General features: G+C 40.0%; 2 protein-coding genes across 2 annotated transcripts in view; both read right to left on the reverse strand.

The window, feature by feature from the left end:
- Positions 1-25,806, reverse strand: part of CngA (Cyclic nucleotide-gated ion channel subunit A) — a 243,301-nt gene that overhangs the window by 149,647 nt on the left and 67,848 nt on the right. The gene's annotated exons all lie outside the window — the stretch shown is intronic.
- Positions 18,117-19,264, reverse strand: LOC135703673 (trypsin 3A1-like). The gene is made up of 4 exons (XM_065224953.1): positions 19,198-19,264; positions 19,016-19,142; positions 18,543-18,951; positions 18,117-18,473 (listed from the first exon to the last, which is right to left on the reverse strand). Exons 1-4 carry the CDS (start codon positions 19,262-19,264, stop codon positions 18,117-18,119), a joined length of 960 nt encoding a protein of 319 aa, XP_065081025.1.

Genomic DNA, 25,806 nt, shown 5'->3' on the forward strand with positions numbered 1-25,806 from the left:
AAGTATAAGCACACTTTTAAATATCAAAAAAGTAATGTTTTTTTTTAAGTTTTAATAATTTTATTTGGCAAATCATATTTGTATTTGTATGTCAAATGATATTTTACTCTCGTTTAATCAACATATTTAATCATAGCCAAGACTCCTAACTTTTCCTCGAACATAACCCATTAGCTTCTGCACAGTGGTTCTTCCCACCATTTTGACCACTTTTGGCCAACCTTTTCGAATTTTTGGATGTCGTCCGCTGGTTTTATTAATGTTCGAAGCTTTGCTTTGGTTAAAGCCCAAAAAGTCTCGATTGGCCGTGCCTCCGGGCAGTTCGGCGGATTCATGTCTTTCGGCACGAAACATACATTTTGACTTTTGTACCATTCTAAAGTGTCCTTTGCGTAATGACATGACGCTAAATCAGGCCAAAATACTACTTGATTTTCGTGCTGCCTGATCATCGGCAACAATCGCTTCTGGAGACATTCCTTAACGTATTTCTGAGTGTTCATCGTCTCCGTTGTGATGTACGGACTAGATGTTTTACCACACTCGCATATTGCCTGCCAAACCATAACCTTCTTACCGAATTTTTCGGTAAAAATTGCCTTCTGCGTTTCGGGGATGTCCTTGCTTACAGTATAGAATTGTGGTCCGGGAAGCGTTTTGTAATCTAGTTTCACGTACGTTTCGTCGTCCATTATTATACACCCAGAATTTCGACACAATAACGAATCGTAGAGTTTGCGGGCCCGTGGTTTCACGGACGCGGCCTGTTTTGGGTTTTTTCTGCTTCCGGTATGTTTTTAGCCCAAGTCTTTCTTTGGCACGCATGACGTTACTCGACGAGGTCCCTAGTTTTTTCGCAACATCCCGAACGGAAGTCGCTGGTTTTCGTTTGTAGGCATCCCTGATCTTTTTATCGATATCCGGGCTTACAGGACCGGATTTCCGGCCACTCTTCGACGCATCTTCAAACGTACACTGTTTTCTATATTTTTTATTGAATCGCAGTTCGTACCGCTTCGACGCTTACACCCTCCTCCTTGGCCATTTTTTTCAAGGAGAGTCCGCTCACAGTGCACCATTTGTGCACGATACTTTTTCGTTGTTCCGGAGTAGAACCACGCATTTTGACAGAAAACACAAAACTGAGCACTTTTTTGATGCTATGTCATTCAGAAATGAGCAAACAAAAGGATGCAGCCAAAACATGTTGAAATATTTCATTATATTCAAAGTGACCGTTAAAATAAGGTGTGCTTATACTTTCTGGAACAGTCTATAATGCGTTTGATTTTAAGATGTTATAGATTCACTTCCTCAACTTTTATGCTGGGCACTTTGCAATGGCTGTCAGTTAAGCAAAGAATTGTGTATTTGACTATAATGTTCATTTATAAAGGTTTGCTGCCTTGATATTTGTGTAATCGGATTGAAAGGGGAAGTGATTTTTCATGGATATAACACTAGAAACGCGGATGAAGTAAGAACACCACATCTTTTGAATAATGCTTAACAAAATCAAATATTTTTCAAAGGCATTCATGTTTTCAATTCATCCTAGCTTGCAACTACACTTACAGAATTTAAGAGGCACTGCATTTCACATGTAAAAGCTGTTTATGAATTGATAAATAATGTATCTTGACGAAGTTATCTCTATCGAATTATTTTGTATGGATACTGTCATAATGACATTGTAGTAATTTGTGTAGCATATACAAAACTACATTGTTCAACGATGGTGATGGTGATGAAGGATTCTTAGTTTCTTGATTTTGTATTAGTAATATTAAAAAAATACTTTAAGCAGTGTACAATGGTTTGAGCCTCGCGCTTGGAATACAGGTATAAATGTCTGGAAGTTGTTTCCTCGATATAGTCCTGGCACTGCGGAAGTTAATACGTATAAACCCCAGGTCACGTGTAAATGGAAGTATTGTCTAGGAGTATACTTTTCCAATTCGGGTCCTGACTAACCTCTCAAAATTTGAACCCATTTGGTGAGAAACTGAGATGGCACAAACCATTTGAAGTTTGTATGGGAATTATTATGGTAAAATCAAGATTTTTGTTCATGTCTATCTAATAATTCACCATATCGGTCTGCTTCAAAAGCTTTCAGCTACAACTTTGCTGCAGACCACTGTTAAATGCAAGGATCGAAAGTTATCAATGGTTCAATGCGCTGATGTCTTATGATCACGCTCAATCAACTGCTCATCAGGCAACATTGGTGTTTCTGGGGCGTTGAATAGGACACAAAAATCATGGCTACTATGTCACACTGCAAAATACAGTGTTGCCTACAGAGCAGCTGCTTGATCATGGCATAAGTTTACCAATCTCTTAAATAATTAATAACTTTTTCTTGTCTAGTTTTACATAGCAACGATCTTAAGCAAAGTTGTAGCTGAGAAAATTTTCTATAAGAATGGCTATCGAACTATTTTGCAGCTCAATATGGAAAAAAGACCAGAAGGCAATGAACAAAAAGTTGAGATTTCCCATAGTAATTTACATGTAAACTTCAAATGGCTTGTGCGAAGTCTATTTCTAACCAAATGAGTTGTAACTTTGGGAGGCTAATCAGGTCCCGATTTGAAACCATTTATGCACTGTGGAGCGAAAAAGTCAAATTTTGCATCAGTCTACTGGTTACATTTGTGAATGTTTTTGGTTGATGCCTACAGCATATTTGACAGGGAATTTATGAAATTGTTTGCAAACCTGGTTAAAATGTTTATATTTAATTATCTTAAAGATAACTCGTCCAGCTTCAACCTTTGAAGGGGTAATCATCAGGTGAGACCATCATTATCATCATCAACAATCATAATATATGTCAAGGAATGTCGAGAAATATTCCAACGTGAAAAATTCCTTGACCAGACCGGGAATCTAATCCACCTCCAGTATGGTCTTGCTTTGTATCTGCGCCTTTACCGACTAAGCTAAGGGAGACTTCAGGAAAAATGAATTTCCCTGAGAATTTCTGGTTTTCCAGGATTGTTTCATATACCAGACACCCGGTCATATTAAGATATGGCACTCATTACACTTTTGATAATGGTAAAATGTATGAACCTAAATTGTGGCGAGCCAAACGGAAAGACTGGAGACGGGTATGTGAAGACATCAATAGCGCTCCAACAGCTGCGAGGATGCATAAAGTTCTTTCAAAATATCATTCAAATGGTCTTGGTAGCCTCAAAAAAGAAGATGGGACATTTACTGCTGACTCTTCTGAAACATTGGAAGGAATGATAAGGACTCACTTCCCTGGGTCGACTCCTTTGGCGGCTGAAGAAGAACAGGACTTTGACAAGGCAAGACATGCATGGTCTGAAGATGCCTATCTGATAGCTTGTGAAATATCCAAACCATCTAGAGTTGAATGGGAGTTGAGTTCTTTTCAACCTTTCAACTTTGCCGGGAAAGATGAAATATTGCCAGCATTACTTCAACAGGGAAAAGAAGTACTCATTCCCTTCTTGACTGAACTATTTAAAGCCAGTGTTGCTTTGAGCCACATACCAAAAACAAGGAGAAAAGTTCACGGTTGTCTTCATTCCTAAAGCTGTAAAAAGGGATAAAACGACTCCAAAAGCCTTCAGACCCATAAGCCTTTCCTCTTGTTCAAATTTCCATTCGCTAAGATAACGGCTTTACAATTGCTGGTTAATATAATCGAGAAATCGCTTGAAGCCAAGGAAATAGCCGTGGTTGCTTTTCTTGATACTGAAGGATCATTTGATAATGCATTCTACAGGTCCATGCGTTCAGCTATGGAAGCAAGGAACTTGGATAACTGCATTATCGAATGGATAATGGCGATGCTCACAGATTGAGAAATTTCTGCTGATCTTCGAGGTGCACAACTAACATTAAGATCGATGAAGGGTTGTCCTCAAGGAGGGGTACTATCACCCTTATTGTGGTCTTTAGTGGTGGACGAACTCCTTAAAAGTTTAGCGGAGCAGGGTTTCGAGGTGATTGATTACGCAGACGATGTGGCCATTATAGTGCGGGGAAAGTTTGAGATGCTTTGGATGCCGTTCTCAATATTTTGCCCTTACACCAATTTGTTAAACTACAGGCAGCAAAAAGTGCTTTACAGTTGAACCGTCAAATTAAACTTTTAAATGGTGACTTGGTAGGACATCTAAAGATCCTTAAGGAATTCAAGTTAAATTCAGCTGTAAAAGCAACAGAAGATTGCATGGTAACAAAGGCAAACTACGATGTTCCCTTCAAAGCGGTTAAACCAAGCCGCCATACATGGCAGTCTGGTGGCCCAAACATACGTCCAGGATCTATTGTATTTTACACCGACGGCTTGAAGATGGGTGAAGATACTGGAGCTGGGGTCCTTGGCCCTGGAGTCAGTAAAATTATACCAATGGGACATAGTTCCACAGTATTTCGAGCAGAAATTCAAGCAATCATAGAATGTACAAACATGTGTCTAACAAGATAATACAGGTTTGCAAGATCTGTATATTCTCGGATAGCCAAGCTGTTCTTAATGCGCTTAAGGCGTTCACATGACGATCGAAGCTTGTGTGGGAATGTATTCTTTCCTTAAAACAATTGGCCAAAAGGAACGAAGTCATATTATACTGAGTGCCCGGCCATTACGGCATTGGAGAAAATTAAAATGCCGACAGTCTAGCAAGACGAGCTTCTGCATCGAACTTCATCGGTCCGGAACCATTTTGTGGAATCCCTGAATGTACTATAAGCATGGAACTAAAAACTTGGGAAACGCCCATAGTAGAATCCAACTGGAACCCCACAAATGTATCCAGACAGGCGAAAAGATGTATAAGACCAAGTGCAGCAAAAGCCCGGATTTTGCTTAATCTTAGCAAAAGAGATCTTCGGGTAATAACTGGTCTGATGACTGGTCACTACCATAGCAGACATCACTTATATAAAATAGGAAAAAATTCCGTCTAGCGAATGTCGGTTTTGTCAATTTGAAAACGAAACTGCTGAACATATACTCTTCAGCTGTGGAGCAAAGTTCAATCAAAGAATGTCAATACTTGGAACCTTTTGAAGCTTGGCAAAGCAATCCCAAAATGGTATTAGACTTTATAAGACGAGTTGTGCCTGATTAGGGCAGCGTGACTAGCACCAACATAAAATGGGTCAGACAACAATATTCCTACGTAATGGACACAGTTGAAAAAAGGCTCTACTGGCTGTTGTATAAATATGTGGCACCAAATTTCCATTCTCATTCCCCTCATTCCATTGCAAACTCTTATCAACTCGACATGCATTTGAATCTCACTGTAGAATTTAAATCTCCTAATCAAGGCTACGCGATCGTATGAAGGTTCAACAAACGACATTCGCACCTGCGTAAATGTGCGTAAATCCCGCCTTCAAGTTCAATAGACTTAATGCAATCGCTGACGCTAATGAAGGCGCAACGTGTGACTGACTACCGGGAGCTTCGATTTGCTTGGCGCTGCGTGAGCATATGGCGACGCCGACGACGGTGATGCAAGCCAGTTATTAATACATTACTAGGTAGGACGCCTGGCACTTTGAACTCTACTTGCACGTACCTATTCTACTGGGGTCGAATATTATATTCGAACATAGCGCGACTAGTTACCTATTTTTGCAACAGGCTCTTCCACTGCTGTCTCGCCGGTGCCGCCAATCGATGCCATAACTACGGAAGCTACGATCAGTTGCTCAACAGAATTCAACGTAAACAAAGCATAACGCCGTTGGTGCACTATGTGCGTCCAGATTCGATGTGGAGTTTTGTTGGTAGTGATAATTTGCGGTAGGTTGACGATATATTGATATGACACCGTAGTGCAGTCAAAATTTCAGTTCTAGTTCAACTGACGAGTGCATCGATATCGACACACGATGACAGGATTCCATTTGTGGTCAGTTTGGAAAACGAAGGTGGGCAATTTTGCTCCGGGACGATCGTTACGAATAATTGGATTCTAACTGCGGCCAGTTGTGTGTGGTGAGGTTTGGAAATTAAACAGCTCCAACGTTGGGGTTTCAATTTCAACTGACTTTCTAGGAACAAGTTATCCACGGAGGTATCGATAGGAATTCAACCACCCAATTCCGAGGCAAATGGCTACCATCAGAGGGCTCACAAAATCTACGTTAGTCCTGATTTTGCTAGGCATTCTTCGGGCAATGATGTCGCCCTGATCAAGCTGAAGCGGGCCATCGAATGGAATGGTCATACCGTTATGATGCGACTTGTGAACGACAGTGCCTACGTACGGAAAATGACCGGGTGCTTGGTGATAGGATGGGACAGAAGCCGCATTCCATCCATTCAGGCAGAAGTGGTTCAATTGTTGGCCCGTGATAAGTGCGTTGGTGAACATTTACATGGTATCTGTGCGAACATAACCGATGATCGATTCTGCAAGTTTCACGGTGGAAGTCCTGTGTTTTGCCTAAGGGAAGACCGATATGCTCAGGTAGCGTTCCTATCCGGTAGGAAGCATTGTAATCATAGTGATTCGTTGGACGTATTCACGAGTGTTGTGCCTTTTCATGAATGGATTATGGGAGTGGTGCTTCACAACGGTCCCATAGTAGTCCCGAAAGGAGAAAGCAGGTACCTAACAAGATTGTCCAGATTCAATTGGCTGATAATGGCTGTTTTGGTTTTCATCAGCAGTGTAGTGGTACTGATTAAGGTACTGAGATCGAGATTTAGAGTTGTATGATAAGAACTGGATTTGTGTTGGTCAAATAAATGTCATTCTGTGCAAATTGTAAAGGTGTTTCTAGATTGAGCAGTGCTGCTGACGGATTTCAATAGGTGATAACCAATTTCAGAGGACTTCGTTTGCATACCATTTATGGAGGGAAAATCCAACAAAGCAAGTTCATTTGTGTGGCAGATGTTGACGTTATTTTTTCTCTGTACTCAATTGGCAATCAAAATACTCAAAATAGCCAATAGAAAGAATCAAAATTACGTGGTTGAGGTGTTCATGTTCAAAACTGTTGATTGACATCGTATACAATGTGTGGAATGCACGAATACGGTAAGATTCTGAGGTTGAATGTAATGTACTCTCGAATTAATGATTTTATGGAAGGTGCCTTCTATCCCCTTTTATCCATAAAAACGGGTCAATGGGCGATAAAATCATATCTTTTTTTTCGCCGAATAACTTTTATCCGACCTTGTAGCCCACAAACTGTTATCGAAGTTTTCTTCCCACTTCCCAATCTATCACTTTCAAAAGTTTCCTAACCAAATGGTCGACCTATGTCTTTTTCACAGCACAAAATCGGCAGTCTTTGTTCGCTGCTCATAACGAATAAGAACACTTTTTACATCCCACTGATGTTCGGCGAAGAAAAACTTTCCAAACCGAGCACCAATTGTTCGATGGAACTTACCCGACTATACACGTAGCACCATTGCCAGAAAGAGATCTGCAATACCGTAGGCATAATCATAAATCATCCATTCACAGTTTTTCCCAGCCTTTCTTCAGCGAATACAGCTTACGTCGTTTTCCGAAACAGAATATATTACCTTTCTTCCACCACCTCTCCTGCTGAGCTATGATCTACTTTGTATGGATGTATCGTCGTCATGGAAGCGATATCACAGCCCTTGATGGATTGGATCACGAATACAATAAAAACCTAGCAGAGCTCCTTCCGGATCCGTGTTCTTGGTTTTGCTCTCAATTGGCTTTTAAGTTAGGTACATCGAATTGCTGGATCATTAAAGGTATAAAATTTTCGTTTGCTTGAGAAATTCCTGTGTTTTAAGTCAGTGTTGCAACCAATCACTCTCGAAAATCATACGACTAATGGCGCTTGTCGCAGTTTAGAATGACATCTTAGTTATGGTTCATCCTTATTTGGTTGTTTTTGACGCTCGTCACTTTAAATTTTGGTTGTTTTTGGCACTCGTCACATTAAATTCATGATGAACAATGCATTAGGTATAAGGGAACAGACAAGAATGAGTAATTTCCATTTAATTCCACTACCTTTTCTGCCTATCCTAGACAGAGCAAATAAGGTCGTGGAATTAAATGGAAATTACTAATTCTTCTATCTTTTATCATAAAACAGGTCAATGCTGGGAAAATTTAAAAAAATCAAATCCCGCCAATGTCAAATATCACGTTTGTTTTTCATAGAAAAAATCTGTTTTCCACAGATATTCAACTGGCCTTTGCGCACAAGGAGCAATTGGCTTCAGTATTCTTGGACATTAAGGGGGCTTTTGATTCAGTTTCCATTGAAATTCTGTCAGACAATCTGCACAGATGTGGACTTTCCGGAATTTTAAATAATTTCTTGTACAATTTGTTGTCAGAAAAGCAAATGAACTTTTCCCTTGGACAACTGACAACTTCCAGAATTAGCTACATGGGCCTGCCCCAAGGCTGTCTCAGCCCTCTTCTTTATAACTTTTATGTCAAATATATCGACAACTATTTGGCAGGACAATGCACGCTAAGACAACTTGCAGATGACGGTGTGGTTTCCGTAAGAGGTCCACATGCCGTGGACTTGCAAGGACCATTGCAAAGTTCCTTAGATAACTTGTCTTCTTGGGCTAGGAATCTAGGGATCAAATTCTCGCCGCAGAAAACTGAACTGGTAGTGTTTACTCGAAAGCGGTACCCAGCCCAACTGCATCTTAATCTTTTGGGCAGAAACATTACTCAATCATTGTACCTTGGGGTCTGGTTTGATTCAAAGTGCACTTGGAATACCCATATTACGTATTTGGGGGTTCTCATCCGGGAGACATAATAACACTTTATAAAACAACTATTCTCTCTGTTCTAGAGTACGGCTCTTTCTGCTTTCTCTCGGCAAGAAAATGTCACCTAATAAAATTGGAACGAATTCAATATCATTGTCTGCGTATTGCTCTCGGCTGTATGCATTCAACGTATAACATGAGTCTAGAGGTTCTGGCAGGAGTAACACCCCTCCAGAACCGTTTCTGGGAGCTCTCTCTCAGAATACTAATCAAATGCGGAGTGACGAACACACTTGTAATTGAAAATTTTGAAGAAATTCTTGGGCTGAACACACAATCTCGATTTATGAGAATCTACCACCACTACATATCGTCAGATATGTGTCTTCCTTGTTACATTCCAGACCGTGCTCACTTCACCAATCGCAGTTCCTCAATTGAATATGATCTGACCATGAAACAAGCAACTGGGTTTCCCGATCAACTTCGACCTATTATTATCCCGCGTATTTTTACTGAAAATTACCAACACGTCAATTGCGTGAACAGATATTTTACAGACGGGTTACGTCTCAATAGATCAACTGGCTTTGGTGTCTTCAATGAAAACTCTAGCGCCTTCCACGAACTCCAGGAACCGTTTTTGTTACTGAGCTGACAGCAATCAACTTCGCATTGGGGATGATTTCCAACAAGCCCGCAGACCATTACTTCATCTTCTCGGATAGTCTCAGTTCGATTGAGGCTATTCAGTCAATGAAACCAAGTAGGCATTCATCTTATTTCCTTTCAAAGGTAAGGGAGCAGATGAGTGTACTGGTCGAAAGATCATATATGATTACCTTTGTATGGGTACCCTCACATTGCTTAATCCCAGGCAATGAGAAGGCGGACTCTCTCGCAAAGGTGGATGCGCAGGAAGGCGCATTTTATGACAGGCAAATTTCACACGATGAATTTTACTATTTAGTGCGTCAGAGTACCCTTTCGAGTTGGTAAACCGATTGGGACAATGGAAATCTTGGACGGTGGTTACATTCAATTATTCCTAATGTTTCTTCGAGAGCGTGGTTTAAAGGCTTGGACTTAAGTCGTGACTTCATTCGCGTGATGAGTAGACTTATGTCCAACCCTTTACTCGTTAGATGCGCATCTCAATAGAATAAACCTCGTGGACAGCAACAACTGTCGGTGTGGAAATGGTTACGATGACATCGATCACGCAGTTTGGCAATGTACGGTTAATTGAGCCACCAGAGAGCGACTTCTGAATACCCTCGAGGCCCAAGGAAGACAACCCTATGTTCCTATCAGAGATGTGTTGGGAACTCGCGATATCTGCTATATGCAGTCGGTTTATGTGTTTCTTCAAATATCTAGTATAAGAATTTAATTCCATGTCTTTTGTCTCTCTTTAATAGATATTGTTTGTCTTGTCCTCCCGTCTCGATGAGTCGGCTCGTCGCCCTCTGGTCACCATAGCCGGTCGAACTCCAGACGAAACTAGAACCGCACTACCGTTCATACTGGCGACAGCGCTCTGATGAGACGACGAAACCTTATCCCCAAGCTCCTCCCCTGATCCTATCCTTCGACAATGTACCTCTCTAACCTCGAGTAAGCCGCGAGTATTCGGCCCAACTTCTACTAGACATAGAATTAAGTGAATTTTGTTACAAACAAAGAACAATGAACTATCGGCTCCGTAAAGCTAACGTGATTAAGCCTACCAAATAAACGAACAAGATAAAAAAAATAGAAAAAATCAACAAGCAAGCAACTGCGGATGATATGACAAGCCGTGACATCGTAGCTACACATATCAAGCTAACAAAACTTTGTGAGAAATTGGACAATATGAAAAACTCATGTACACGTTTAGTGGAAATTGAATACTTTATCATGATTTTCGTATGGTTTTGTTGATAAGCAGAGTCGTTTCTTGCACTTTCAATCAGTTGGAGATCTTCAAACTAGCTAATCGTCATGAAATCATACGGTTATTTGAATAATCTTTGATTCAGCTGACATAGTGAACAAATATGGGAGGGATTATCTAATTGAATAGTTGATCAGTAGAAGGTCTTCTGAATAATTGATCAATCTTTAAAAAAATATCCAAGGGGCTTTGAAATTCTCCAAAGTTCAGTGATGGTCTCTAAAATTGCATTAACTTCAAACAATTTGGGAGCACTTTGAAGAAGTACCATGAACCGTGGGGAAATATCGAGAGCTCCCTAATGCAAAATTTATGGATATTTTGCTTAAGGTGATACTCTAAGGAAGCCTTAGCGTGAAACTTCAAAGGCACATATGTCATCTTCTACAAAATATACAATTAAGAAATTGGTACTCTCTGTTTGTAGTAGCACAGCAAACAAGAAGTAGCAATTTCAAATTTGTATGTTTTGTGGAAGCTGACATTTGTGCCTTTGAAGTTTCACGCTAAGGCTTCCTTAGAGTATCACCTTAACGACGTGTTTCGGGTATCATGCAAACCATTTATATCATTTGGGTTATCATTCGTCTATGGATTTTTTTTTATTATTATTATTAGGGCTTCGCAGAAGAATTATGCATATTAGGAAAACTTCGAGAGCTTAAGGAAAGTTCCATGGCTTTTAGGGAAGTTCAGAGAACTCTAATTCATTGAGAAGCTTAAAGAACTTTGGGAAGTAACAATATCTTTATAGAAGTCCCGAATATCGGGAAAGTTCAAAGATCTTCAAGATAATATTCAGACAACTTCGTACATTTCAGGAAAATTTTGAAAACTTCCTCGAAGATCTAGAGTAGTTTTAGGAGAACTTCAGAGTAGTTCTGGCGAGAACTTCAGAGTAGTTCTGACGAGAACTTAGTTCTAACGAGAACTTAGTTCTAACGAGAACTTAGTTCTGAAGAGAACTTCAGAGTAGTTCTGAGGAGAACTGCAGAGTAGTTTTGAGGAGAAGTTCAAAGTAATTCTGAAGAGAGCCTCAGAATAGTTCTGAGTAGAAGTTCAAAGTAGTTCTGAGGAGAACTTCAGATTAGTTAGTTATAGAGAAGTTGTGAGGAGAACTTCATAGTAGTTCTGAATAGAATTTCAGGGAATTTCTGAGAACTCCAGCGAAGTTCCATTCGCCTCAGGAAAATTTCGGAAAATTTATGAAACTCCCCGGGAGCACCCGGTACATGTCTGGTCTCAGTACTGAATTTGGAGAAAAAAGGGCATATTTTTGAAATCGCATGTCATTTAATGTGTCGCATGAGGGTGTTGGATCTAGAAGGATCTAACCACTTCCTCGGGGATACCCACCGGATGCGGTCATTATTTTTATGACTACTTACTCACTACCTTGGATGATTATTCGGATCACGTCTTGAAGTTTCTGGTTAATTCAGAACTATAAAAAATACATCTGAAAATATTGAGTACTTCTCAGGTTGCCGCTCCACCGAACCGTGTTTTCCAAAATGTTGAAGAAAAAACGAGTTCTAGTACAATTCAGCTTTTGCCGCAACGCGCTCATTGTGGGTTGTCAAATATATTTCAGTATATTGCAAAATACGCGCCTGCCGCTATGCCGCTATCATTGTATTCAGCCCTTTAATCATAAAATGCGATGGAAATGATGTCAATTTCTTCTCGTTTTGCTATTTTTTATCTACAGTACAGTTCCCATTCGATTTTGGGATCAAGCCCGAAAATGTTGTGTTGCCAAAATCGAATGGATTTATGTTGAAATTTAATTTATAACTTCGATAATTTTGGACCACCGTGCGTCATATTTACGACACAGTCGTTATTAGTATTTTATCTTTATTAATTTGCATTCAAAGGAGCAAATATACATTATTTTCAAAAGCTGTTACACAATTCGAAAATAATATCGAACTCGGTTTGATTTCACCCGAGTTTTGATCTGCTGAACGCTCGGTAGTCTGTTCGGTTCAAAGAGGAATAACGGAGCTGTCGTTAGTTCTTTTGTTACCTAAAATCTGTCAAAGTTACCGAAAATCTCGGTTGGCCAAAAATAAATTTTACTCAAGAATTACCGAACGCTGTCAAACAAGCCGACCCAACTGTTGTAATTACGTAATTCGGTTCTTTTAGGCAGCGCTCGGTTTTCACTTCAAATACTGTTTTAAATTTTGATTAAGGATACGTTGTTTTGAATTTTCATAAAAATAAAACCCGATGCAGAAATGTGCTTTTAGTTTTTCGTCATTTAGACTCGTCGACTAATTTCGTCGTTCGCAAATTTTGCTTTCGATTTTGCTCTCATCAATCCCACCTTGGCACTTATATAACGCCTGGTTTCCATGACATTTCTGCTGATGTTTACTTTTGACTTCTTTGTTCCAAACCAGCTGGTTAATCTTTTTCCATATGTTTACTTTTGACCCCTTTGTTCTCGAGCTTAAAGCTGGTCATGTTTACATAACAAATCCAACTGGTGAATCTGTTTGCGCGCAAAAACGACAAGGAAAACTTAAATGGTAAGAGCTTCAAATGCCACAGAAGATTTTGGCAGCTTCCACATTTCGTCGAGAAAGTCTAAATATTCATGGAAACCACAATATGGAAAAATTTTAAACAACACATGTTCCGGTAAAAAAGAAGCTGTTCAAAAATGGTATCGTCGGTCAATTGCGGGAAACTTAAAACTTTTCACATATAGTATTTATGCTTCCTACACAGTAGGCTGGTGTAATTTTTTTTTCAAGGTCGTTCATGGAGGATTAAAAGAAGAGGCTTAATTTTAGGTTGAAAAAATTCACCGTCGTGGCGGTACATCGAAGTAAAAGCTTTTTGTTGAATATTTCTGGTGAAAAGATATCATCAAGGGTGTGCATGGAGGGACTCATCAAAATGAATAACTCTGGTGGAAAAATTGAATCACGCTAAAAATTTGGAGGTGCACAATTAACTGAAAATTTCTGGTGGAAAGTTAGCAACACTATGGTGAATGTAGGAGCAAGGTTTATTTATTTTTTGGTGCATAATTTGCATCGTTCTGATGAATGCAAGCATCATTGAAAATTTATGGTCGAAAATTTGCACCATTCTGGTCCATGAAGAGGCAAAGCCTGAAAATTGCACCAGAAAGGTGCATGGTGAAACAAACTTCATTGACAATTTTTGCTGCACCGTTCTGATGAATGGAGGAGCATGGTTTATTGAAAATTTCTGGTGCAAAATTTGCATTGCTCTGATAAATGAAATGAAAAGAAAATTTCTGGTGGAAAACTTGCACTGGTCTGGTAAATGAAGGCACAAGCTTTATTTAAAATAAGCTATATTAAAAATTCTGGTGCAAAATCTGCACCGTTCTGGTGAACGGATGGGCACGCTTTTCGGAAAATTTTTGGTTTTAAATTTTCATCCTTGTGCTGAATAGAGAAATAAGTTTTAATATTAATTTCTGGTATAAAATTTGCACCATTCTGATGATTGGAGGGAAGCTGCTTTACTAAAAATTTATGATGAAACATTTTAACATCGGGCAAGCTTTATTTGGTGGAAAACCTGCAACATTCTGATGATAGGAGAAACTAGGTATATTGAAAATGTCTGGTGGAAAATGGAAAAAGGAAATCTGCACCAATCAGACGATTGGAGAAACAATCTGCATCGTTCTGGTCAGTTGAAATTTTCTGGTTTAAAATTACATGAGGGCAAGTTTGTATTGAAAATTTCTGGTGTAAGATTTGCAACAATCTTCTGCATGGAGGGGGCAACTGAATTGATAATTCCTGATGTAAAAATTGCACAGTTCTGGTGAATGGAGGGGCAAGCTTTATTGAACATTTTTGGTAGAAAAACTAAGACGTTTTGGTGAATGGACGGACAACTTAAACTTGACTTCCGAGAAGAACCTCAAGGGTATTGAATTCTGTGGACAGATTCCATGAAAATTTTGGGAATAATTTCTAGTGAATCCTGCAGATAGTCCCAAGATATTTCGAAAAGAATACCGAGAGAATCAATTCCGAGGATAATTTCAAGCTCATTTTGAGAAGAATTTCTGGAGAATTCAGTTCCAAGGTGTTCCGAGAAAAAACAGTTCTAAAATATTCCGAGGAGAACCTCAAGGATATTGAATTCTAATGACAGTTCCAAAATATTTCTGGGGAGAATGCAAGGAAAATTATGGGGATAATTTTTAGTAAATCCTGCAGATAGTTCCAAGATAATTTCAAAAAGAATAACGAGTAAATCTTATTTTGAGTTAAATTCCAAAGGAATTTTAAGTAAAATTTCAAGCGAATTTCGAGGTTAATTTCCAGCCCATTCCGGGAAAAATTTCTGAAACTCTAAAAAATTCAGTTCCAGGTGTTCTGAGAAAAAATCATGGGGAGTTCTAAGTATAATTGCAGTGGACTTCTGAAATGAATTTCAAAAGAGCTCTTAGGAGAGTTCTAAAAAAATCCACGAAGAACCTAAAGAATATTGAATTCTGAGGACAGTTCCAAAGAATTTTTGGGGAGTATTCCAAGAAAATTCTGCGATAATTTCTGGTGAATCCTGCAGTTAGTTCCAAGATAATTCCGAAAAGAATACCGAGAAAATTAAATTTTGAGTGAAATTGCAAAGGGATTTTGAGGGAGTATTTCAAGGGAGTACCGCTAATTTCAAGCTTATTTCGGGAATAATTCCTGGATAATCTTGAGGAAACTCTTCTGAAACTCTAAGGGATTTTTAGTTCCAAGGTGCTCTGAGTAAAAGTCCAGAAGAGTTCTAAACATAATTTCAGAGGACTTCTGAGAAGAATTTCAAAAGAGCTCATAGAGTTCTAAAAATTTCAAAAAGAACCTCAAGGAATTCTGAAGTTGGACTTTTTCGAAATTGTACAAAGTTAAAAGACAGCTTTTGGCTTCCCTAATTGAAAAGTGGGAATAAGTTTGTTATTGAACTTATTGTTGGCTTACTTACTTACTTACTTACAATCGTTACATAGTTTTAAACCTTTTTAATGATCCTATTAGCCTTGCCATGTAGGTTAAAATTTGGAAAACAATTAGAACTACAATTTTTGCTGAAAATGACCAAGTTCAACGTACTCGAAACGGTAAAAGTAAAGTGTAACTACAACAGCATGTAAGGGCTTACAAAACCTTGAACTAGTCAAAAATAAACTGTAACGATGCTTTCAAAACATACACAAAAATGTACCGCCCAGTTGATGGCTATCAAAATGACATGATTACGTCGTTGCACAATGTAATGTTGCGGAGCATTGCGAAAACCTTGCGAGCAAAACCAGTGCAATCATTGCAGATGAGACGAGCGATTGTGGCCACCACGAGCAGGTGGTGATTGTCATCAGTTATATTGATAATGATGGGATTAAATTGCCAATTCCATTGGCTGCCTGATAGCAGTTTGCATTGAAGAAGATGAACCACCACCGGAGCAAAAAATAAATAAAATTAGCTAAATTGAACAGTAGGGAAACAGTGGTGGGTGAACAGCACCATCCACCACGCACTTTGGAGTACTCCCCATCCCCAGATTAAATGCACCATAGAAAAAAATTACCCCTCTTAAAACAAGATTCCTGTGCACGCTAGTGAACGAACTATAGCACAAGATTCCTGCAAATAAAATCATACCATTAGTTTCAAATACTAAAAAAAAGATTAAAATCAAACGTGCATCCTCCTGTTGCAGCTGCTCCAGAACTTTTTCCATTTTCACTGAATTTTTTCACACGTTCGACGAGAGAGAACAAATAACTGACTTGTTTTAGACTCCGCTTAGAGAATCGAGTTTCCTTTTAAAATTTCCGTCGCGATGTTGAGCGCAATAGGAACGATTGACGTTTAACACGTTTTAGTGAATATTCGGTTCAGTTTACCGAGTTTCTCGGATTTCACGTATCGAATTCGTAAATGTCGATACTTGACCGTACTTTTCAGTTCAGCCTTCATTTCTTTCGGTCAAATTTATACTATTTTACCGAAATTAGGGTCTGATTTAATGAATACGCCTGAAAAAATCGTTTAAAACCATTTATTCGGTTTCTCGTTGGTAATCGAATAGGTTCGGTAGAAAATTAAACCGAATTCGGCCCGGTGCCAAAAACGAACGGTTTTGTGCTTTTGTACCCAAAATCGAACCGTGCCAAAATCGAACGAGTACTGTATTATATGCAGTTTATATATAACCTCATTTTAAATATTTTATACATTTTCGTTTCTGGAATATGCATAAAATCGAAGCTTCATGTATCGCCATGAACAGGCCTTCCAGAATATCCGGAACATTCGTAAAATTGGCTAATACAGGAAACATATAATTGTAGTGATTGTTGTTTTTATTCAATAAGAATCATAGTAAATGCTACATTAAGTTCGGCCAAATAATTTTCATTACTTTCATAACTTCTGTTATGTTACATTAATTAGCTTTGCTTGCAATTTAACTTCATCGCGCTGATCTTAGGTATTGCATGCCCCTCATTTATAATCGTGAACTAAATCTGCAGTTTTTTTTTTTTTTTTTTTTTTTGAAAATCCGAAACACCAAAACATAATGTTATACAAACAGATTTGCACAGAGTGCTAATAAAGCAGCACCATGAGCCGAAACCGTTGAGATGGTCCATCGTGCCAGTGCAGCTCACTGTTTGGTTTATGAATGATTATGAACGTTGGCGTAGACGGTGACTCTGTAAATCCTTAGCTACAACTATGCAAAGTTTTATGCAACTCGGAAAAGTTCGAGTTGCATTCGGTGTGGAACTGTTCTACTACTACAAGATAGATCCCCACCGCCAACAGTGAATAAATATAGGATAAAATATGTTTTTCAGTTAAACTCCACACCCACAATTGAAAAGGGTTTCTCGAGAATTTCATCGCAAACCAACCAATGCCATTCGATAAAGGAAGTTTTCTCTATCAGATAATGGTGCTAAATTGCGTGAATGTGTTTTTTTTTTCCTTGATTTGTTTTCCGTCGATCTACCGATGCTACCGACGCCAGAGAGGCAGCTCCCATACCTGGACCCTACATATCGACGTATTACTTCCCGTGAATGTGTTTTGATTCTCGAGAAATCCACCCATTCAACCCATTGTTTACAAATGGTTGATCCGCCTTCTTCAATTGTTGATGCAGTATTGTCGTTTAGCACCATCGAAAATGTCTAAGGAGATCTGAACCTTGAGCCAAAACCTGTTACCCGACACTTTAAAACACAATGATCAATATTGATTACCCAAGGCCACATTCACGTTACTCGTCAACTGACTGACTTCTCTTCCTGTATCCGGATTCAAGGACTATTGTCGGCATTTAAATGAGCAAGAAACGTCAGATCTCACCGTAGAGGAATGAATTTATGTATTTGGACTAGACATTTATATCGACGCTGATACCTATATCCTAAAGCATCACAAAACAGTGAAACAGTAACAGCAATCTCGCAACTATCGCAGGCACCATCTCCCTCGCTGCATCGTTCCTACGCTGAGATTGTCTAAGCTTGGCTGACGACCTTCGCCTACCACCTCCGACAGGTTTACGCTTTCTTCTGATCAAATGTGAACTGATCCAATGGTCGGCAAAAGCAACATCCGAGAAAACATCGGGAAGACCAGATTTGCTTCCTCCGGCTGCGTCGACGGCACCGCATTGACCTGCCCCCCAGTAAGCTATTCGTGACACCACTGCAACCTGTTTACCTTCGCATACTAGCGGACTGCCTAGCATGAAGCGTTGTTGTTGCTGTTGTTGCTGGTGCTGCGATTGAAAATCAATTTCTCAGAGTGCAATATGCGAGAGTGTTTATGTAGGAGAAGATAAACTTACATCATTGCATGTGTGGTTTCTACGAGTGTCGTTCTGGTTGTGAGTGTTTATGGCGGTGATTTTCGCACACAGCGCGTCGTCTGTAAAGTAGAATGAATTCGGATAGGCCGTCTCGCACCTTTCTCTGGACCAAAGTTTCGCTTTTGTGTCCATGGAGTTTGACAGAGGATTCAGAATCGTGCACTTGGTTCCTTCCTCCATACCGTAACCGGGTTTAACCAAAGGTACCGGAGCAATGGTTGAGGAAAACTTCAAAGTGGTGCTCAGCTTCAACAGACCCATATCACGTTTTGATAATTCTGCGTTGTATTTTGGGTGCACGTGAGATGATTTCACGCCGAACAAAATTCCTCCTTCGTATAAGCTGGACGACCCCAATCGAACGGTCACGTACGAAACGGTTTTGTTCCTTGAAGTGAAAATGACGAAAATTATCTCAACCTGCAATTAGCCGCAGCCGAAACCGAACTCACATTACACATTCCGCTGCGGTCAGAATCCACGTAGTCTCGACGACCGACCCAGCGCAGAACACAGTTCCCTTGTACTCAATGGCTGCTCTGTATGGAACGATGCGACTCCCTCCCAACCCATCGACACCTGATGAAGATTTGCATTTACAAATCCGATAAACCGTTCCTTCTTATCTATCTACCCGCACGCACACACCTACCATCGAAAGCACCAATAAAAAGTACCATCAGGTACGTTCGAAATTCCATCCGAACCGCAACACAAACCAGCAGCACCGATTTCGAAAACTGTAGCACACTTTTAGCCCCCAGTACCGAACTACCTCCGATGACGACTGCCAGTTCACTTCAAACTTGTTTGCCAAATGGGGTCTCTCCTCTATAGGGTGCATTAGATGCTTGACTGCACTCCGGCAAACAGAGACAGTCGCGTGTGCGAGATGCAGTGCAGATCTCCGTGCTCCCAGCCTCGCACAGGGCTGCTGCCGATTCTCCATAGGCGGTCGGCTGGAACTTCCTTGGCGTGGCCAATTTACGTCACCTACCATAATGAGAGAGCGCGCGTTATCAGCGCGGTTTGAGATAGTTGGGAAGCTGTAGCAGCAGTAGCAGCAGCAGCAGCAGTGGCTGATGGATTTATTTGAATCCTCATTTCCAATGAGTCAGTCATAAATACGTATGCCTACATGTTGGCGGTGACGGCTGTTAAGTTGTCCGGATAGGAAAAGCTGCTGCTGGTTGTTGCTGGTCCGGACCAGAGACGAGCGGACTGGTTTACGGCCTGTCATTAGCTGCCAATGAGGGGGCATGTTCGGTTGTACGCAAATGCATGTAGGATTATCACGGTGTGGTATTTCGAGTAGGAAAACGCAAATGCGCTGATTATGTGATGCTGGTAGGCGAAGAGAGCTGGCGGTAAAACTAGTTGAAAAGTGTTGGGGAAAATGGTGCTTGCATGGATGTTGAACGGCGCCTATTTCAATTGATTGTATTAAGTGTCGGTGAAGTGCTGCTGTTAATGGGGAAGTTCAAGATTATGCTATCATAATATTGCCTAGTGTTTGATTACTTTCTATGATTTATGTCAAAGAAGAAATACATCTCGTGTAACATTACGTTTTCCAACTGTGGGTTCGTTGTTTATGCATTGAAGTCTCCGGTTATTAAAGAAGGCGGACAAAAACTAAATTTGTTGTATACATATTTGGTACAGCCATCCACAAGTCTCTAGTAACCATACACAATTTTTGGTTGGCCGTTAAGTTCACCGTACTGGGGGTGGTGGGCTTGATTATAGCTCCGGTGGAGATCATTTTGAAGTGGTGACCAGGGATGTGGAGTCGGATCTTCTTACGGACTTCGACTCCTGTGATTTTAAAACCACCTAACTCTGTTGCTTATTAAATTTAGGAAAAGATAAGCAGGAAAGTATGTAAAAGATCCAAATGAATGTACAGGGTGAGGCGGATTAACTGTCACACCAAAGCTACCAACGCCGGAGAGGCAGCTCCCACACCTGGACCCTACACACTTAGAAATAATTACTTTTACACGAGATGCAATCCATATTGGACGTAAATCATAGAACGTAAACAAACATTTCATGTACAATTAAGTGTTCTCAAACCAAAACATCAGCTAGTCGACAAAGAGAACGTTTGATTGAATTGATTTTCACGTTTCTTTCAACTGATTCTTATGTCAAAAGGCCCGCTTACATGTGTCGGTCTCAGGGAACCGAAATTTACATGACTTTTTAGTAGTGTGTACCTATTGACCCATCAATTCATGAACCGGGGTCCAACGGCTTTACTTCTCATCCGAAGGAAGGCGTGATCAGAGGTGTTATGCCTCAGAATATCTCGCAACGCCGACTGGGATTGAACCCAGGCCTGCTGGGGTGAGCGGTAATTACGCTTACCACTACACCACCGGCGCCACTTATAACAAAAATTCATGCACAGCAAAAAAATAATTTTGATATCACATCAAAGTGGATGCACTACAATCATGTCGAAAATTTCATGTAATTTTTATGACCACATAAATAAACAAATGCAGTAAAAGCAGCGTAATGTCAGTTCATAGGGTATACGTCCCTAACCTCGGTCTAATATGCAGCCATAGATTACGTTTTTAATCATAACTCATCAATTAATTTACCTGCAAACGATATTCTACTGCTAAATGGTATGCTTAGATATGCTTATCATGTCGTTTGCTATCAGGAACCGCAAAAAGTTGAAAAACTTACTTTTTTTAAGACAAAAACTCACCAGGGAAATGTATGTAATATCGGTCTATTGTCCCCAAATTGGGTCTATTTATGGATGCAACTTCGTCCTATCCTGTTTGATTCTCAAAAAAAACGCTCTTGGTAACGTTTTCTTATGTATTTTTTTTTATCACTATCACTGTTAACTTAATACTCTTCATTCCTCAAAACATTTCTTAGAGAAAATTTTACGAAAACTACATTAAATCACTCAAGTTAAAAATTAAAAATTAAAAATTTCGCTTATCGTCTTTCGACCGCAGAATATCTAAATCAAAACATTGTGATGTTCATTATACAGATTTGGCAGAAAAAATCTCCCTTCCTGTTCGTTCCTTATCATCCAAATGCAAACCACATTGTTGACGTTACTCTTATTGCTATATGCTGTCAAATGAATTTCATGGGCCAAAGTTAGGAACATAGAAAAGAAATGTGTCCCTAAAGTTGGGTCCATGATTTACTTGTGAAAACGTTGTTAAACAATTAAAATAAACATAAAATATTCAAACAGTAACTGTGAGTTTTACGTCTAGTGTGTATTATCAGGTAATTCCATTCAATAAATGCCATAATCAGGCCATTTGATGATCGTCAGTGCAACCTTCCCATCTTAACCTTAGAAGTCATGGCGGCTAAAAACTCCGAACAGAGTGATATTCTCAACCAGTTTTATTACTTACGAGAGCTGAAAATGTATTGAAATGTTGTGATATAAATTGATTTGTGTGTGGTACACATTTATCAATCATCAGTGATCAATATTTTCCTTATTTTTTGTGTAATATTCCTTAATTAATTATTTATTTGCGTGATAGGCCGAATGAAAGGACTAGACCCACATTACATACCGTAACCCTACATTGTATTAATGATAATTTTATCCTTTTTAGCAAGTAATATTACACCATATTTTCGACATGATTGTAGTGCATCCACTTTGACGTGATATCAACATTATTTTTTTGCTGTGTGCGATCTTTATTATGATTTTATGTTATCAGTATATTTCAGATGATGCTGAGTCATTAGGCCGAATAGCCATTAGACCGAAGGTTATTAGGCTGAAGTTAATTAGGCTGAATGTCCATTAGGCCGAATGACCATTAGGCTGAATGTCCATTAGGCCGAATGACCATTAGGCCGAATCTATAAAATTATTTCTCAATACTTAAGGGCCGTTCATATACGACGTACACACTTAGAAAAATTGATGTAAATTTAGGTGCTCTGAGACTGACATATACGAGCGTCAATTTTGACATAAAATTGAGTCATAATAGACGCAAAATTCAGCTCAATCAAACATACTTTCGAACTTTTCAGTCACAGAGCACTTAATTTTACATAATATGTTTGTTTACGTCTCATCCTTTAGGTCAAAGATGGATTCCGTCATGTGAAAGATTAGGTATTTCTAAGTGTATAGGTTGTCTATGGAGGAACAAGAGGGTGGCCAAAAGTCTACGTTAGTCTACGAGAAAGTAGATGGCAAAGTATATGTACACACTTAGAAATTACTATTTTTACACGAGACGTAATTCAGCTTTGACGTAAATCAGGGAACGTAAACAAACATGGCATGTAAAATTAAGTGTCCTGAAACTGAAACATATGCAACTCGACAAAAAGTGAGTTTTAATGAATTGATTTTCTTGTTCTTTTCAACTGATTCTTATGTCAAAAGGGCCGCTTGCATGTGTCGGTCTCAGGGCACTGAAATTTACATGTCTTTTTTGTAGTGTGTAGCTTAAATTTGTTTTACAAAGTTTCTTATTTCTCATAAGCTACAGTTAAAAATCGGTTCAGGTATGTTCAATGGCGTACATTTTTCGATTCCTACCTGAAAAATATGCCAATCGATTTTTATTTCACATCAAAAGCATTTACTCACAAATCTGATTGAGAATGTTTTGCACTTTGACAATAAATACGTTAATATGATTCTTTGTGTTTTGTTCAGTACAGTTGGTAATTGGGCAAAACAAAATCTGTATCACTGGTTGTACAAGCTTACACACTTAGTTTTATTTGTAGAATCTCATCCATTTGTGACGAGATTTGCACAACCGAGTGGTCGGTCAAGGGGTGGTCATTCTACTCACTTATTTTGCGCCAATTTTTTTTCTCAGTGTGCCTCACGTGTGTCGCAGCTGTGCCGGCAGTGCCGAGAGTGTCATCAGACTGAATTTCTTGTTTGTATAATGGTATGTTTGGCAACCTGGTTAATTTGACAGTTCACTTGATTCGTTTTTAAGAAACAAAACAACAAGCAGTGGAATCCTATCCCAGATCCTAACTGTCGTGACTCTCGGTTCGTTGCTTCCAAGTTCTCTCAGAAAAGGACTACACTGAACCTAATAAGCAACGGCCGCGGCCACCGAATCGAAGCTTGGAGCGAGAACATTCTCCGGGGAAGGCACTTCCAATTTCCGACAGGAAAATAATTTCTACTGGATTGGATGATGAGGATTCGGATGAACTACAGGTGTCGGTGGTAAGTAGACGAGGCGAGCGTGCATCATCATAGGAAACTGGTCCAGGTACACTTCAGTTTCTCCCGAAAGCCATCGACTCAGTCAAAGATGCGTCGCCAGCGTTCTAGTGGGTTGGTTTCAACCGGAATCAGACTTCCCTGGTGGAGGTGGGGTTTAATATAACTACCCGATCAGACAGTTCAACGATCGGACAAATGGAGTCTCTGGCGAATTAATAGATGTCAGTTACGATGAGGAACGAATCATGGAAGTTAATGTCGGTTGGCTGATCAACGAAGTGGTGAAGCGTTACGGAATCAAACATGGTAAACGACCATCGATAAAAGCACTAAGGCCAGATGGCGGCCTTTGTATGGACACCGATCCCCTTACGACGTTTCTGTGCTGCTCGGATTCCATAATCAATTCGTACCTCATAGAGTTCGAAAAACTGCGTTCGGATCAGTTCTACGAGAATTATTTCAAACATCACGACGTTGAAATGCTGACCGAACTGCTCCGTTAGCTGGGTACCATGGAAAACATCAGTCACTTTACACTTCGCCGGGACTTCTTCTCCGCCAAGCCAATAAATATTCTATTTCAAGCGCTGGCCTACCAGGGTCGTGTCCAAGAGCTAACCCTATCCTTCAACCAACTCACCGAAGTCGACTTTCAGGACCTCACCTTCAAGCTCAACAACTGATCGATCAACATCCTACAATTCCACTTAACCTCCTTCAGCTGCGATTTCAGCTCCATCACGAATCTCCCCGCCCCAAATCCATCTACCAACGTCTTCAACGTTCCTTTCACTTCCTCTTTCAGGGTCTAGCTCTCCCCACTAACCAACTCACTTATCACATTCCAAATCGGCATTATGACCAGTAGCAGTCCCTTCATGGTCATCTTTACAATCAGCTTCCGGAACGATACCACCCCCTTCCCAACTTCGATCAAACTGTCCTGAAACACCAAAGCCTTCCGCACCAGATGCTTAACCAGTTCGATCGTCTTGAGTGGACGATCACTACCAGTACCACCGGAACGGTCATGTGCCCGGTGAAGCAACCGTCATCGAAAGCCACCATCGTGCAACCACTAAAAAAATTAATGATTTCAAACTGGTCAAACTGAAACACAAGACGGAGTAGTAAAGGGCACTGTTCCATCCGTTTCTTTTTCTTTCTTCTATCGGAATGGACGGAGCATACACAATAGAGGAGTGAATCAATGAAGCCTCCCCTCTCCCCTTTCGTAGTTTGCTTGTTGACAACAGAAAAGATAATACCAATACGAATGATGTACTGCTTCGGACAGGCATTAGGATGTGCGCTGTGAGGAATCCATGGCAGAAATCGCCGGAAATTCACGGTGTAAGTTATGAAACCAAAAATTGGATTGTGTCAACAACAATGATTAACATTTTGACACATGCATAGCGCATCTAGCCGGCGCCGGTGGTGTAGTGGTAAGCGTGACTGCTTTCGCACTCCAATGGGTCTGGGTTTAATCCCAGCCGATGTCGTTGGGATTTTTCTGAGGCATAAAAATCTCTCCTTCGGAAGGGAAGTAAAGCCGTTCGTCCCGGCCCATGTGTATTTGAATGGGTGCGATATCCTACGCAGGTGTGGAAGCTGCCTTCCAGCACATTAAATTTCCGTCAATAGATGACAATCGCTGTCCATCGGTGATTGGCACTAGATCGCGGAACAGAGACCGACGTTAAATAAAGGAATGAAGAAGACATGCACCGCCCAGGCGAAGATGTAGTACAGTGTTGCTAGTAACTTTAAATATCATGAAAATCTCTATCCATGGGTGGCAATGAAAGTGTCCAGGTGTGCCCGCATCTGTATTTTTGGCACACTGTACGGAGTGACCAACCCCGAAGATCGAAGTAGGTCGCGCCTAAAAGCTGACGTGTTTTTCAGCGAATTAAACAGTTTTTACTTTAAATTTGTTAATTTTTGTGCTGAAATTTAGTTTCAAGTGTTCATAAAGTTATAATTTAGTGATATGTCGTGTTTTGCCTGTGT

This window comes from Ochlerotatus camptorhynchus, unplaced genomic scaffold (assembly GCF_037179485.1).
Source record: "Ochlerotatus camptorhynchus isolate MF236.1 unplaced genomic scaffold, CSIRO-AGI_Acam_v1.1 ptg000220l, whole genome shotgun sequence".
Classification (NCBI taxonomy): domain Eukaryota; kingdom Metazoa; phylum Arthropoda; class Insecta; order Diptera; family Culicidae; genus Ochlerotatus; species Ochlerotatus camptorhynchus.